Raw genomic sequence first — 17,933 nt, forward strand, 5'->3', positions numbered from 1 at the left:
CACCCTGAGTTCAGTATTGATTCTGCCTAATAACTCTTCTGCCCTCGCTCCAGTGTTTACCCGTTTTCTTTACACAAACTAGGCAAGTAAAGAATCACCAGTCTATGCATAGATGCAGTTTGATGGTCGACTGATTATTCACCAACTCTTTAGACTACTCAAGGAGCTGTGTAAAAAAAAAACAGCACTGTGAGTCGTTCTTACAAAGGATAGATTCAAATGTTGAATCCAGATGTTGATTCAAATTCCTTCGACCCATAGAAAAGTGCGCCTGACTAAAATATGCAAGCGATTCTTAAATTTCCGATCTCCTGAGGAAATTCAATTACTTAGACTTGCAGTAGTAAGTGGCTGTGAACATACAAGTAAGCAGAGCCAGCTGGTGACGAGAAGTAACATAGCAATCCAAACCAGGAGAGACGGAATAATACAATTTATCAAACTGGAAGATGCAAATTCCACGTAATAAAATAAAAAAAAACAACTAATTGAATTCAAAAACATGCCGTTGTTGTTTTTTTTCAATTTCCACTGCTTCTTTCCCCCCATGTTTCTTTACCTCTGCTTCTCACTTATTAAAGCAATTGGTAACGAAAATCTGAAGTAAAAGTACCTCACGAAACAAAATCAACTAGAGGAGCCAACGGTAGAAATTTGATACTGAGACTGGAAGGTTGTAATGTGTCCAGAGAAGACAAATATTCTATTGAGTTTTAATGTAGCAGAGAAGAATAAACGTAAGATAACAGGATCTGTGTAGTTGTGGCATAATGGCCAAAAAGCCAGAAGCTCATGTGAGGTCAGCTTTTCTGAACTCAAAACACTATTTTCGTTTCAAAATAGTGCAGGTGATCACATTAGAATCTCCAAAGATAATGCCTGGAATACATATAAAATGTTTTTTTTTAATCAATCCTAAAATCTGTTTCAAATACTGTTATTGAATCGGAGGATAGAATAAATGAAAATAATATTGTAATTTCGCCTTTATTTCATCACAGTCTGCTATTAGACTTGGTTTAGTTGGTGCGGTCTTAAGAATAAGGTACTGAGGTGCAGTCAACACATTTAACCACGTCCCGCTTTTGCCCCGAAGAGCAAGTGACGGTTTGTCTCGGTCCACTTATTTCCAACGACTCAATTCACACTTTTCGTTAAGGACAGAGGATGGACAGTTTCTCCTCGCTCTTCAACTTCTTCCCTAAAGGATTTGAAATATTTACCTTTCTCAATTGTTGGTGAATCCGATGAGATTCCAGTATCAGTCCGCTATTCCTCAATTTTCCGTCACTAACCCCTTCTCTCTTTTAAGTAATTCAGCACAATATATCACTCCGTGCTTCCTGGCTTCGCTTAATTTTGCTAATCCATCACTTCCTACTGAATATGCACATTTTATTTGATTGTCCTACCTCGACACAGCACGTATACACACACACACACACACACACACACACACACACACACACACACACACACACACACACACACACACACACACACACACACACTCACACACACACACGGATAATTTCTTTTGCAGAAGAACTACAAACTCGAATACCATTGTATTCTAATTTTGCGAATACCCTTGTTTCAAATGCATCCTTATCAGAGCACAAAAAGCTGCGCCTACAGGACCAGGACGGAGGAAGTCGATGCAAAGGAAGAATTGAAGTGTGGTACAACGGGACGTGGGGAACAGTGTGCTCCACGGATCTTGATGCCAAATCTGGAGAAGTGATTTGCAAACAAATGAAATGTGGACCAATAAAATATATTTATCCTGGCTCATATCAATTTGGAAAAGGAGTTGGACCTATATGGTTGGATGAGATTGAATGTACAGCACACGAATCGACCCTTTGGCAGTGTGAGTCACAACCGTGGGGAAAACACCAGTGTGACCATTCGCATGACGGAGGAGTTGTATGTGAGGGTAAATAAGTGAGTCTTATATCTATTTACGTTTTACATATTTTTGTATAAAATCGTCAAAATATTTATTTTGCCAACAGAATCCAGCATGACGGAAGGATTCACTGAAAAAGCCTGCTTGCAAGAAAACACATTCTCCTCTTTCCCTTCAGAAGGTAACGAATTCGAAACGCCTTTGTTGAAATCAGAAAACCTTGTATAAACGTCGCTATTAGAAAAAAAATAATTTCGTTCCTTTTTCCTCTCTAAGAAATTGTACCCCCATTGACTAAAATCCTGGTTTCCCGTGACCCTGTTGAGCACTGCCAAATGGGAGTGTCTTGGGAAAAATTCCATGCCCAGACGGAAGATATCTGGAGTTAACTGGAAATAATTGGGAGAATTTGTTATCTGGCAAGATTATAAATGATATGCAGGAATTGTCTTATGACCAGCTGGACGGACTTGGGAATCGGTATTACCTGGGAAGGAGGGAAGTGAACGATGGAAGTAATGGGGATATTCAAAGGCGAGAGACATTGCTGGTTTGATCAAAATAAATGAAGCAAATATATGTAAACAGAGGCATATATAAATGCTGTCGGGCTACTGGGCAATATAGAGAGCTGAATAAAGGCTGCGGTCAATAGATAAAGATATCTATTGGGTTGGAAATATGAGAAAAGGAAACTTCAAGCCATACTGTGTTACATTACCAAAATAACACAAGTGGTTAACTAGACAGAACATAGGACGACGTATGTTCAAAACCCGCAATATATGGTTGGATTGAAAGGTATGCATGAGCTGTATTCGACTATTTTCTTCGCTGGTATGAACTAAAGACAGAAAAACGGTGGCTGATAGTGTCTTCGTCATGTGTTTGAGTATTTCGTGATGAGGTATGAGTTGAAGAGGAAGGTCTGTGACTTGCCTTCATTAATCGGACACTGATGGTAGGAATAAGATATGTTGCGTGGTCATTCAACGATGAATTGACTGCATAAAGTGTTTCTGGTTATGTAAGGCAATGGTTTCACATTATTTATATTGCCATTCGTCGCATTTCAAGAACCGTGTGGGGGCTATAAAAGAGACGTACTCAGAGTCTGCCTGGATAAGAAAGGACGGAAACACTTCAGACTCATTCTGCGGACCGAAAATTAGTCCTAACAGATGCATAACATTAGGTGAGACAGGTCAATTAGAGAGTCTGAATCATTGTAATAAAAATACCAAATATTAACGGAGACATTTAAGGTGACAGACGATTGCTTAAATGGAGTGTTAGAGGAAAACCTTTATTCGTAAATTAACCATGATTTTGCTTGGAACGGGCTTGGAGGAGTGATATAGAAATGTTTACAATTATAAACTTTGATAGGCTTTCCGCTGGAGTAGGCAAGTGTAAATATTTGAGCGATATCGATTATATGAGGCAGAAGAGAGGTAGCATAACTTTCAGAGTTTTGGATTAAGAACTGGTGGGCCGAGGTGCCTGTCCTTGCGTTCTATAATTAGTTCTATTTTTCCTCTGACAAACATGAGATTCCCAGGCTAATTATTAAATAATTTTTCATTTTATTCTTTCATACCTAGATGTTCTATTGCAACTTGTTGGCGGCATTCACAGCTGCTCCGGAAGGCTTGAGGTACAAGTTAATAAAAGTTGGGGCACGGTGTGTGACGACTCTTGGGATCTGGCAGATGCCAATGTAGTCTGCAGACAACTAGGATGTGGCCTTGCTCTCTGGCCTCCAGAAGATGTTAAAATGACTCAGGCAGCCGCTGCTGTCTGGCTTGATGAAGTAAAATGCACCGGAAGTGAATCGTTTCTGTCCAGCTGTCGTTCCTCACCATTTGGTCAACACGACTGTGATCACAAAGAAGATGTCATCGTTCTTTGTTCTGGTATGCTTTGGGCTTTGTCTGACATTTCAATTTCTCTCCAACTGATTTGTGATTTTCGTAATTAGAAACATCAAATATAAACACTTACAGAGATGCGTTTGTTGAAACTTCTTTTCAATCTGTACACAGGTTCCAGAGTGTCTCCTACTGAACGCGACAATTCAGGTATGGATTTTGACGCTTAAGTATCGCTTTTATGCTGCAGATATCAAGAATTGATCATTCGTATTGCCTCACTGCTAAGTTCACAATGGATGATTTGGAAACTGTATGGGACCCTGATTGTCTCGCCCATTATTTTAAGCAGGAATATGCAGAATTCTTAATAACATGAACTCCACTCCCGTTCAAACATTTTTTGTGACTCAACTTGTAGCACATTCGATCGTCTTGAGAAAGTTTTGATGTTTGCAGATAGTAAAAATTAAAGTTAAAAGGAAATTTGTTATCAGATATCCATATATCGTCATTCACTGCCTTGAGATTCATTTTCTTACGGCATTCAGTGTACATACAAAGAAACATAAAAGAAATTCTAAAGAAATTCTCAAAAACAAGTGCGGAAAAATAACAAACACCAAAGGGCAACGAAGTACGCAAATGGAAAACCAGAAAAAATGTCAACAAATGGATCAGTAAAAATTAATACTGAGACCAAGAGTTGTGTAACCCTTGAAAGAAAATATAGGTTGTGGAATCTGTTCACCACTAGAATAATTGAAGTTACGCACCCTAGCAGGATCATGGCTGTTGATAGATAATGACTATTCCTGAGCCCAGTTGTGTGGACCCAAGGCTCCGGTATATTCTTCCTGATAACATCAGCGCTAAGAATGCATGGCCTGAATAGTATTTAGTCATCCCGCGACAGCACAGCATGAAATGTGTGCTCAACGGCAGTATAATTGAATAATATTTTCGACCCTAAATAATATTCGAGATTTGGTGACGTTATGTAAGAGTGCAAGTGCTCAGTCTTATTTTTGAACCCTTAATGCACGCGTTGAGGAAGAAGTATCAAGGCTATGAGGTCCCCTTTCCTCTGTATTGCTCTGACTTCATAAAGACCAACATCGCTATGTGGACCTGGCCTATAAATGCATATTTGGAATGAAATCAATTGCACTACTGCTAGTTACATACAGACCGCTAGCAGTAATAATCAGCAGCTGACCAACATTTTCTGGATCCATTGCATGTCGTATGGGTTGACTTAATCGAGTTAGCTCACTCCACTCCCACAGTATTCTCTCCTCAGCACTCCCTCAATGTCCTACCTCACTCCCCTTCCACAGTTCCCTCCTAACCCTTGTGGCCTTCCCTCCTCGCCACAGCTGAGGGGCATGAGGAAGGTGGTGGAAGAAAGGAGAGGTATGGAGGTCCAAGAGTAACACTATCTTTATAATTATTAGCTAAATCTCTGTTTGCTGATTAAAGGCGGATAAGAGAAAAAAAAAACATGGATAAGTATGTTGAAATAATTTCTTCCTGGAACTGTTTTCATCAAATTAAACTCACTTCCCTTCTTGCTGTTCCAATCTAGCAATGTGCAGGAAAATGGAATTTGAACACGACGTTGCTTGGTGTGTTTATCATGATTTGATACCAGGTGGCTAGAGAAACATTTATTGCTCTGGGAAATACTTCTGACATATCAGGCTTTATTGTGAAATAGTCCTTGTGTCTCCGCACCGCTCTTTCTCTCATTAAATGTATAGGGACATAACTTTCAAAAATCGTGATAACTGAATATATGATTAAATTCCTTAAACATCGCTCAAAATTTCGTGGCATTGGATCTATAGTGTTTGTTTTCTGTTTATTGAAATATATGTTTTTGCGTTTCGTTTAAAGCTTTAGGAAACTGGACCCCATCTATCATGGTTACTGTCTGCATAACTCTTGGAATTATATTCATCATTGAGTTTTTAATACTGTTCACGATAACGTGGAGACGATCAGCACTCAGTGGTGAGGGCCAATTTTTACATCGACCTTTTATTGTGACGCTTTCAGTTTGTTGGTGTATTCACAAAAAATATTTTTGTGCAGAAAAGACTAAATTAAATATGTTTTTTACCGCTTTAGTTCAAAATTAATTTGACTTCTGTGAGACATTTATAATAGTGGCTTTCACTGTCCCTTACTGTTCATGGATTTATGATAAATTTTCATTATGCAGTAATGGAAATTGAAGGTTAAATCTGATTTGGTAAGCGGCTGCTTCACTGTTTATTTCACTGTAATACTTCCATGCGCTGAACATCTGGAAGTATAAGTTTTAAGAATCTGCTGTGTATCCTTGAATATTCTGATTCGGTTCTCCCAATCGAAGTAAGAGAATGCATTTACCCCATTCTTTTTCTTCTTATCATTTTATCATTGAATATTCACGATGCTTTTAAATTTCTTTGACACAGCCAAACTTTCTCTGTTAGGTGCTGGAGTGACGTGTGAATTTCCAACCTGTCTTCATCCGCTGCCATACTGATGGCATCTACATCTATCTAATAATAATATTAAACTCGTCATCGATTCAATTGTGATGTGTATTCATTATGAAACAATGATCGGAAATATACTCGTTCTTCTGTACCTTTCCCTTTGTCTTTCTGATGTCAAATTTATTCGGTTAATTGGTCAGGGACATGATGCACACATCTGTCCGATTCAACGATCACGTTCCCTGACTCTTCATCTTGACTTAGATCATTTTAATTTATTTTAGTTTAATCATAATATTCATGTACAAGTTCGTTGATGCCGATGTTCATCTCAACTCCCTCTTCATTAGGTACACTAATGAGTGGCCAAGGATTACCTGTTGACTTTTACCAAGCAATTTATGAGGAAATTGAGAATATTCCACCATTCAAGAATTTTTCTGAGATGCAAGATTCAGGTCTGTATTATGACACAGAATCCGCGATGTAGAAATTGATACCGTCTAAATTCATCCAATATTGTTATCAAAATCAAGAAACAACAAAAACTCACGGCTCTGTAGGTACTTCAGAAATGAAATTGTAACAAAAATAATAACGGGGTATCATAGAATAAACAAAAGAGATTCTGCGGATGCTGAAAATCTTGAGCAAAGCACACAGTATTCTACTGGAACTCAGCAGATCCAGGTGCACCTATGGTAGAGAATGAACCGTCAACGTTTAGAACCAGAACATTTTATTGGCTCTGTAAAGGAGTTACAGAAGCCAAAATAAGGAGCTGGAGCATGGGAAAGGAGGGTAGGCTGGTTGGTGACAGGCAAGATCCGACGAGATGTAAGGACCCCTAATAGAACGTGGGAAATTAAGTCAGAACCTTCGAGGGCATAAATACATGTGGTAAATAGACGACGAAAATGCATATCTATTGTTCCGTAGCACAATAGATATGAATTGTGAGGGATGCTGAGAACACAGTTTCAACTATCTCAGTCTGCAGTCTGGAGTGGTATGATATCACTCATGATCATTAAACGGAACCTCAATTAATAATACAAATCTGAAGCATACACTGCCAGCATCTGCTGATATAGTCCCCAGAGTATTAGAGGCATTTCCTTTGCTCTTTCCTGAAACAACTAGGATTTTTTTCAGCAATTTCGAAGAGCCTTGTTCGAAACTTTTCGCTGTTCAACAATAGAATGTAGAACAGAGAACACTGAACATGGAGCAACATGGCACAGTGCGGTTCATTACGCTCACGATGTTGTGCCGACCTGTTAACTTAGACGAGAACAATTTTGCTCTCCAATCCTACACATTCTTTAGTTGCTTTCACAGAAAGCAATTGACCACATGTGGCCACGTAAAAAGTTTACTAAATGGCCCTAATATGTCTATCTCCAATACCAGCCTCGAAAGGGCGTTCCCCGCTTTCACCCCTAACAAAATTACCACTGACAACACTGCATTATTTCTTCGAATCAGCTTGAAGGTAACTCCCTCATATTAGCCATTTCCGATCTTGGAAAAAGCTCTGAGGAGGAGCAGTCTACATCGAGCAATCTATAATTAAAATTTGCGCCTCCTACTTCGGGCATCATTCTGTTAAATCTCTTCTGCACGGAGTATTCATGCCGTTCAAAAATGAGCTGAGCAGAAGTGAGCGTGATATTCTCAGCGTGATTTAAGCTGGTAAATTATTTCACAGACTATCCTCTCGAATAATTTACCCACCACGAACTATGGCTCACTCTTCCAAACTTTCCAGGGACATACCTACTCACATTCCAGTTCGAAGACATTAACTAGAAACGTGAACTCATTCTCCCTCGGAACATGTTCTGCTAACTGGATGACGACTTCAGTCACATTAGCTTATTTTACTTCTACTTAATATATCGACTGAACTGTAACCGAACATAAACTGTCCCCACTTAAAGAAAAGCCTTGATAGGTACCTTTTCATCGTATTACTTTATGTCTATCCATCTTTCTTTCTATATATTGTTATCATTCACCTCCTGCAAGATTGCCGTAGTTATCTTCATTCGTCAATGACAGCGTTTCCAAAAGCAATACGCACACGATTTAGCAATAAAATAGATTCCATGTACACATTTAGATTATTTTATTATCAATTCAAGGTGGAACACACATCTTCCTTTTATCTTCAATTGAATAGTATTCAAGGATTATGCCATGCATGGTAAAGATTATCCTGTCATTGATGTAATGATTGAATGATGTGTTCATTACAAAAACAAGAAAAATACCAAATAAATATCTTGAATATCTATTTCTTTGAATTTTAGTTACTGGATCCACTCATTCCGTCAATGAAGTCGAATATTACACCAACGACTATATATATAGTACATGTCATGCTCCACAAGAACCTGAAGGTTTGTTTTCCAATATTCACGGTCGGTACACTTATTTCCATTTTGCTGTACTTTAGTTCAATCTGTCTGTGATCATAAACCGGAAAAGAAAATTGTCGTAACATGTGCGTATTTATGTGATTGAACAATCTCGTGGTTTTGTGAGGGTCTTCCGTTACAAGAAGCGTGTTGTTAAAGCCTGTAGTCAGCATTCAATTTAATAAAGGACTGATTTACCCCTTTTAAATCTGTTTGAATTATAGTCCTTTAAATACGAAATAAACGAGCATGTTTGGAGTATAACAAAATAGGTCATCATCACAAGTAATCTGCTGCACAGCGGCAATCGTCAGAAATAATGTCTTATATATAATCGCTCCCTGATCTGGTTCCTGACGATCGCAAAAATGTTGTGAGTGCCATAATTTATTCCTTAAACTGTTTGAACATGACGGACAGTGGTTGTCCTGATATTCAGCTAGGCGGGGAAAAACTAAATATGTCAGGGATGGGGTAAGAAGAGGAGGAGGGGCATTAACGGAAGCTAGAGAAGGCAATGTTCACGCCATTAGGTTGGAGGATACCCAGCCGGTATATAAGGTGTTGTTCTTCCAAGCTGAGTGTGGCTTCATTTTGACAGTAGAGGAGGCCATGGATCGACATATCAGAATGGGAATCGACAGTACAGGAGGCCATGGATAGAAACAACAAATTGAGATTTGACTATCTGATATCTGATTTATCTATCCATGGCCTCCTCTACTGTCCTCTACTGACGCACACTCAGGTTGGAGAAACAACTCCTTATATACCGCTGGGTAGCTTTCAAACTGATGGCATGAACATTGACTTCTCTAACTTCAGTTAATGCCCCTCCTCCGCTTCGTACCCCATTCCTGATATATTTAGATTTCCCCACCCGCTTTTATTCTCTCATTCTGCCCATCACTCTTCCTGTTCTCCATCTCCCTCTGGTGTACCTCCCGTCCCATGATCCTTTCCCTTTTCCAGCTCTGTATACCTTTTGCAAATTACCTTTCCGGCTCTCAGCTTCACCCCACCCGCTCGGGTCTTCTTCTATCATTTCGCATTTCCTCCTTCCCCTCCTACATTCGAATCACTGACTATCATTCCTTTTAGTTAGTCCTGACGAAGGGTCTTGGCCAGAAACGTCGACAGTGCTTCTCCCTATAGATGCTGCCTGGCCTGCTGCGTTCCACCAGCAGTTTGTGTGTGTTGTTTGCTTGGTGAAACTGTGTTTCTGTGATCAATTTGACGCCAGTCATTTTCTCTCGTGCAGAGCCCAAGTCCTAGATTCGCTTGCATCTGGCTTTCCGTGTTTTCTCTTCGACTGACAGTAACGATGAAATGAGCGACAACAGTTCAGGATTTCCAAGTCACTTGCAGCTCGAATGGTCAACGGTTAATTCCCATCCTTCACATCAGCCCGATGAAGACCGAAAAACAAACTGTGCCCCCTTTTGCTTGCACTTTCTATACGTTATTGTCTGTTAAGTACGCTGTTGTAGAATTGTTCAATATAGGCACAATAAAAGTTGCCATAATCAAATATAAGTGACAGGCTATGGAACTAACATAATAAATGAGGGAAGTATTCCATATGATGGCTTTGAATTAAGTTGCACATTTCTATTGAGGTAGCATACTTTAGCGATGCTTGTAATCCATTTTAAAGTGAATGTCACTGTCAGTGCAATTACATTGCACATTTAAAATCTAGGCACTATAATATTTTCACGAAATCAATATTCTTATCTGGAAACTGTCGAGAATTTCCCTACCGCATGGCTCTCTATTTTCCGAGCTTCATCTACTTATCTTTCTTAAAGGAACCTACTTAATCAGCATCTCCCACCTTTGCTGGCAGTGCTTTCTACTCACCCGCCACTCTCTCTGTGAAAAATATACCTCTGCAATTTCCTGTCTACCATCTTCTAAGCACCTGAAAACTATGCCAACTCATGGTAGCCATTTCAGCTCTGGGAGAGAAAAAGCCTCCGGCTATCCACACGATCAATTCCTCTCACCTTCTTTTAAACCTCCGTCAGGTCGCCTCTCCTCGTCCCTCGCTTCAAGGAGAGAAGTCCAAGTTAACTCAACCTGTTCCCATAAGGAATTCACTCCACTCCCGCAACTTCCTTGTTAACTTCCTCTACACTCTCCCACATCTTTCCTGCAGTGAGGTAATCAGAACTGAACGTAGTACTGCAAGCGGGGTCTAACAAAGGTCTTCCCTTGCTGTAACGTTACCGCAAGGCTCTTGGATTCACTCAGTCCCACGGTTGATGAAGACCATCTCTCTATGCGCCTTCTTTACAACACTGTCAACATGTGCAGCAGCTTTGCCTGTCCTGTGGGGAAGGAGCCCAAGCTCTCATTGATCCGCAACGCTGCCAAGCCTCTTATTATTAACAAAACGTTTTCTTAAAATCTGACCTACCATTATGAACTGCTTCACACATCTGAGCTGAACTCCACCTTCCACTTCCCATCCCAATTCTGCATCCTATCAATGCCCCGCTGTAACTTCTGACAAACCCCCAGACTATCCAGTACAACACCAACTTTTATATCATCAGTAAACTTGCTACCCACTTCGACTTGCTCATCCAGTTCATTTATAATAATTACAAAGAGGAGAGGTTCCTGAACAGTACACTGTGGAACCCGACTGGTCACCGTCCTCCATGCAGAATATGAACCATGGACAGCCGTCCCTTCCCTTTTTTGGCAAGCTAATTCTGGATCCACAAAGCAATGTCTCCTTGACACTACGCCTCATTACATTCTGAATGAGCCTTGCATGGGTGACCATACCAAGTGCGTTACTGAAATCCACTGCTCTACCTTTAACAATGTGCTTTGTTACATCATCAAAATAATTCAGACAGTTTCATTAGGCACCTGCCCTTGAAAAGGCCATGCTGACTATGCTAAAGCAGATTATGTCTCTCCAAACGCTCATAAATCCTGCCTTTCTGTATCCTCTTTAATAACTTGCCCACCACTGAAGCAAGACTCATTGGTCTATAATTTATGATCTCTTCTCTCTTTCTTGTACACAAGAACAACGTTTACAAGCATTCAATCCTATGGCTCCTATCCCGTTCCTGCTGACGATAAATCATCGCCAGTGTCTCAGCAATCCCTTCCCTCGCTTCCCACAGCAGCCTGGTGTACAACTCATCCGGTCCCGGCGAATTATCTAACTTAATAGCTTCAACATCTCTAGTGCATCCTCTTTCCTAATGTTTATACACTCAAGCGTTTCAGTCCGCTGTAAGTCCTCCCCACAATTGCCAAGGTCGTTTTCACTGTTAACTACTGAAGCAAAGTATTTTTAAAGGGCCTTTGCTAGTTCCTCCAGCTCCATGCGCATGTTTCCACCCATCACAACAATTATTGCAGCGTATCAGAATCTGCCTCCGCATCCGTTCCTCAATGCTTCTGTTACGATTGCAGGGTTAGGGTGTTAATTTTCCAATACCAGATCAGATACAGCCCCTCCTGTAATTGGTTTCCCTACATAACGTGTCAGGAAACCTTTCGGAATACTCCTAGCAAACTCCATTATATCTAAACTGTTTGCTCCGGGGAGATGACTGTCAATATTATGAAAGTTAAGATCACCCATCACAACAACCCTATTATTATTGCAGCGTATCAGAATCTGCCTCCCCATCCGTTCTTCAATGCTTCTGTTACGATTGCGGGGTTAGGGTGTTAACTACAAAACAACTAGTAGTGTTATTATCCCATTCCATTTTCTGACTTCCATTCACAATGACTCCGAGGACAGTGCCTTCATGACTTCCACCTTTTCCGTAGCCGTGATAATAGCCTTGATTAGTAGTACCACTGTCCCACCTCTTCTCCTCCCTCCCTGTTCCTTTTGAAACATCTGACTCCCGGAACACTCAGCAGTCATTCCTGCCCCGAGAGATCCAACATTAGGTAATGGCCAAAATATCATAGTTTAACGCATTGATCCCAATTCATACGCCCTTCCCTGTTTAAGTTTCGACCTGCATTAAAATAGTCACATTTCCAACCATCGGGCTCAGTGCGTCTTTATTTGTCATTCCTTGTGCGGCAACCGCCCCATCCTCTGCCTCTTCACTTCAGCGTTAGCAAACTTCCCTTCCAGGATATTGATTCCCTTCCAGTTCACATGCCTCGCGTCACACTTGTAAAGGCCACTCCCTTCCCAGAAAAGATTCCAATGATCTGAGAATATGAAACCCTGCACCACCTCCTCAGTCACGTATTCATCTGCCTGTACTCCTGTTGTGACCTTCTCTAGCTCCTGGCACCGGGTGTAATCCGGAGAGGTCCTGCTCTTCAGCCTCCTAACTGTCTAAACTTACTGTCCGGGCCTCTACCTCACTCCTGCCTATGTCATTGGTACCAACATGTCCCGCGACCTCTGGCTGCTCACGCTCATTTTCCAGAATATTCTGCAAACTTCCGGAGACATCCTGGAGGCAACACATTACTCCGGCTTCCCTTTTGCTGCCGCAGAATCTCTATCAGACCCCTAATTATCTAATCCCCGATGTCTATTGCTCCGCTTGAATTCATCTGACAGTTCTGAGGATCAGAGCCGACCACAGTGTCCGGATATGTCATCGCCCTCAGCAGTATCCGAAGGTCTACAGAAAGACCCTGTACTTACTTCCTTTACCTTTCTCGGTGTTCATACATCGATTACCCGAATTCTGCTCTGGTTCTAACCACCTGCCCAATAGTTCCATCTATTAAATGCTCTGTCTCCCCTAAGCTCACCCAACACAAGCTCCAGCTTATTAATGCGGTATTTCATGAGCTGGAGTTAGTTGCACTTCTCGCGTATGTAGTCATCGGGGGGATCCTGAGATTCCATGATTTTCCTCATCCGGCAGGAGGAGCATTCCTCCACCATCCTGCCTGCTTTGTACAATGGGCAACCTCGACCAAGTTCTCTAATGTGTTTCTTTGGATTCTGTTTCGTTTCGTCCACGCCACATGAGACAAAGCATGAAGCCCCTAGTCTCACCGGGAGCCGACACAAGACAATGCCGTCCCGCTTGCCCCTTCCATACTTTTATTTAATTCAAAGAGCTCTGCTCCAACACTGACTGGGTCTCTGGAATGTACACAAAGCTCTCTTTTTATACTAGATTCGCCGCTTATCCGTAGCACTCTATTTTTCTAAGCGTCATGTACCTATCCAAAAGTCTCTTAAAAGACCCTATCGTACTGCCTCCACCAACGTTTCCGGCAGCCCATTCCACGCACTCACCACTCTCTGAGTAAAAAACGTACCCCTGACATCTCCTCGGTGCCAGCTCCCCAGCACCTTTAACCTGTGTCCTCTTGTGGCAACCATTTCAGCCCTGGAACGAAGCCACACTTTAAATGCCTCTATCATCTTGTACACCTCCATCAGGTACACATCCATCGGGTCACCTCTCATCCTTCGTTGCTCCAAGGACAGAAGGCCGAGTTCATTCAATCTGCTTTCACAAGACTTGCTCCCCAATCCAGGCAACATCCCTGTAAATCTCCTCTGCACCCTGTCTATGATTTCCACGCGTGAATACTAAAGATCTCACATTCAAAATCAGGAATATTCCCCCTGACATATGTCGTGAAATGTCTTGTTTTGCGCAGCAGTTCACAGCAATATTACATTATTCACTCCAATAAGAAATATCCTACGTCTGAGTCGTGAGGGGTGGAAGCGGGCAAGGCCGGACCACAGGGCTCTGATACGCCTGTAAATCCGATGGAATGCATTGCAGAAGCGTTGAAGAACTTCAGCCATGTCACGACTCCAGAGAACGACGGAGATAGGATTTCATTGATGGTCTGTGCTCCACAAGGATCGATTTGCCCAGGTCAATAACTAAATGAAGAAATATGCTGTGAAATAAATACTGTACAAAGTGATCAGAATATTGAGGTAGTGTCAATGAGTTCAGAAATCAGATGGAGGAGAGGAAGCAGATGCTACTAAAATATTGATCTGAGTTCTCACGCTCACGTTCCACCTCCCTGATGGTGTTATTGAACAGAGGGCATATCCTTGGTGGTGGGAATCCTTAATAATGGATACTGCCTTCTTGATGGATCTTACTAATTTTCCTAATCAACTCCATGACAATCCCCCATGACTATTGTAACATTACCCTCTATCTCCCATTGTAATTTGTGGACCACATACTTTGCTACTGCTTGGGTGGTCTCTATACAACTCCCAGTAGGGACTTTATTTTTACATCTGTTGTTCCTTAATTCTAGCCACAAATTCTACACCTTCCAACTCTTTGCAAAGTCTTTCTAATGATTTTATTTTATATTTTACAAACAGAGTCACACAACCCCATTACCGGCTTGTTCTTTCAAGAAACTTATATATACCTGGGAAACAAGATGATCTGCAGATGCTAGAAATCTAGAGAAATACACAAAACTGCTGGAGGGGTTCAGCATGTCAGGTAGCATCTATGGATGGGAATCAACATTTCGGGCCAAGACCCTTCTTCAGGACTCTTGATACCCACATATCTGGAAAATCAACAAGCAAAAGTAGTGCAGAAATCAGGAGAACCTTTGACAAAATTTAGTTCAAGGCTTAAAAAAAATCTGTCAAACAGAGTTCAATAGTTAAGAAATGCAACAAAGGAAAAAAATCACTACTGACATTGACATTTGTTAATGAAAATATCTTGGTCCCATTTCTGTCAGAAAAAAAAATTGCAAAGATAAATAAGAACTGAAATGACAACTTTGGAAACCCCTATTTAAACTCAAACTCTATTTAAATAGATTAACGCTACCTTAGACAGAAGGAAGAAGCTGAATAAAACACAAAAACTCACACAACAGTCAGATAAAACTTCTAAGTGTATATTTTCTTCAAAAATGAGCAGTATTTAACGCTCCATGTGTGTAAATGCAATTGTGATAAGAGATACAGACCAGCAATCTTAATTGAGAGGCTACCAATAAAAAATAAATCATTTATAGGCAAGAAAACATTAACAATGAGTATGACCCTCCATGGGAGACATCCCAAAATTTGAGCAGACTAGATGTTGACAAGGAAGCATCGAGCACCTGATTGAGATTTGGAGACCTCTTCCTAGAAAAAGAGGGGTTTCTTGCAGAAATACAGGACAAGATGATTAACAAAAAGAAAACAAAAACACGAAAAAATACATAAAATACAATCAAACAAGGCAATAGGCAGAAAATGCAAAGAGAAACCAGACACAATCCAACACATTCTGGGATCCTGCAGCAGTTTAACTCAATCTGATTACTTATGCAGGTACAATCAAGTGGCAAATATCATTCACTAAAATCTTGCTTTAAATTACAAATTCATGAATGACCACAGTAACTTCATTACGGCACCATAAATTCAAGCCTGTTGCAGTAAGCGACTGAATTTCACAATTTATATGATGATCAATACATTATTACAGATAGGATAATCTAAAATAAACATTCGGATGTAATATTACAGTATAAACAAGCAAGAACAACTGCCTCAAAATATATAACCATTCTCAACACATAGATGTGCCTCGACCAATGGGGCACCTCACTATAGGCATTGTTTGTGTCATCAGTTAGACAAGCAAATTATTTTCTCTGCAAATTAGCATCCAAATGTTGCTATTCTGTCATTTGTTGTCACACCCCTTTGCTGATTCCCTTCTCCTCATCATCCATTCTTACCCCGACCATCGTCCAAGAGCCCCAAACTCTGCCCTGTGCAGACCCACCTCTGGTGTCTGACCCTGCTCAGTTGAACATCCAACTAATGGTTTCCCATTCTGCGTTCACTTTAGAGGACAGTGTGTCTCTAAGAACACTTTAGAAGCAGTGAAAATGACCCATAATGTGGAAAGGAGCAGTGCATAAGGAGGTTAACTACCAACGTCATTCAATAGACAGTAGGTGCAGGAGTAGGCCATTCGGCCCTTCTAGCCAGCACCGCCATTCACTGTGATCACGGCTGATCATCCACAATCAGTACACCGTTCTTGCCCTCTCCCCATATCCCTTGACCCCGCTATCTATAAGAGCTCTATCTAACTCTTTCTTGAAAACATCCAGAGACTTGGCCTCCACTGCCCTCTGGGGCAGAGCATTCCACATATTATCACTCTCTGGGTGAAATAGTTTTTCCACATCTCTGTTCTAAATGGCCTATCCCTTATACTTGAACTGTGACCTCTAGTTCTGGACTCACCCATCAGCGGGAACATGCTTCCTGCCTCCAGCGCGTCCGATCCCTTAATTTTCTTATAAGTTTCAATCAGATCCTCTCTCGTCCTTCTAAATTCCAGTGTATACAAGCCCAGTCGCTACAACCTTTCAACATATGACAGCCCCGCCTTTCCGGGAATTAACCTTGTGAACCAATGCTGCACTCCCTCAATAGCAAGAATGTCCTTCGTCAAATTTGAAGACCAAAACTACACACAATACTCAAGGTGTCGTCTCACCAGGGCCCTGGACAGCTGCAGAAGGACCTCTTTACTCCTATACTCAATTCCTCGTTATAAAGGTCAGCATGCCATACGCTTTCTTCAGCTATACCTGCATGCTTGCTTTCATTGCCTGATTTAGAAAAACACCAAAATCTTCTTGTACTTCCCCTTTTCCTAACTTGACTCCATTTTTCCTCCATTCTTCCCCAGCCCAGAGATTAGAGGGGCGAAGACCATCTCAGACAGAACTGCAGGCAGATCGACTTCTCCAGTCTGCAGAAAAAAACATCTCCCAATCATATCCCATTCTCCTTAATTATTTTTTTATCCCTTCCCTGACTGACAATAATTCGGATGAATTAGGTATAAATTGTTTTTGGGACCTGTTTATCTCAGGGACTTTTGCTTCATTTGACCAATTGTCAACTAAATTTGCACTGCCAAAACACAATTTTACAGATACATTCAAATTAGAGATTTCTTATGTTCCCGATTAACTATTTTTCTTATCGGTCCTGTTAAAAATTTACTTGACTATCTTTTAAATTTAAAACCTTTTGTTAATGGTTCTATTACCAGTATTTATAACTTGTTGATTGATTCTATACAAGATTTTTTAGATAAAATAAAAAAAGCTTGGGAGGATGACATAAATTATCATATTTCTGATGAAAGATGGAATAAAATTCTTAAATGGGTTAATAAATCATATTCCTGTGCTCGTCATTCTCTTCTACACAATTCAAAGTGTTTCTTAGAGCTTGCATCTC

General features: G+C 40.8%; 1 protein-coding gene across 1 annotated transcript; it reads left to right on the top strand.

The window, feature by feature from the left end:
* The first annotated feature begins 3,643 nt into the window (after positions 1-3,643).
* LOC132387780 (scavenger receptor cysteine-rich type 1 protein M130-like) lies at positions 3,644-10,269 on the top strand. Its single transcript, XM_059960151.1, has 6 exons — positions 3,644-3,828; positions 3,958-3,993; positions 5,683-5,799; positions 6,623-6,730; positions 8,588-8,677; positions 9,957-10,269. The coding sequence occupies exons 1-6, from the start codon at positions 3,690-3,692 to the stop codon at positions 9,968-9,970; spliced, it is 504 nt and encodes a 167-aa protein (XP_059816134.1). The 5' UTR covers positions 3,644-3,689; the 3' UTR covers positions 9,971-10,269.
* Positions 10,270-17,933: the final 7,664 nt, after the last annotated feature.

The sequence above is a fragment of the Hypanus sabinus genome, unplaced genomic scaffold (genome assembly GCF_030144855.1).
Source record: "Hypanus sabinus isolate sHypSab1 unplaced genomic scaffold, sHypSab1.hap1 scaffold_220, whole genome shotgun sequence".
Classification (NCBI taxonomy): Eukaryota; Metazoa; Chordata; class Chondrichthyes; order Myliobatiformes; family Dasyatidae; genus Hypanus; species Hypanus sabinus.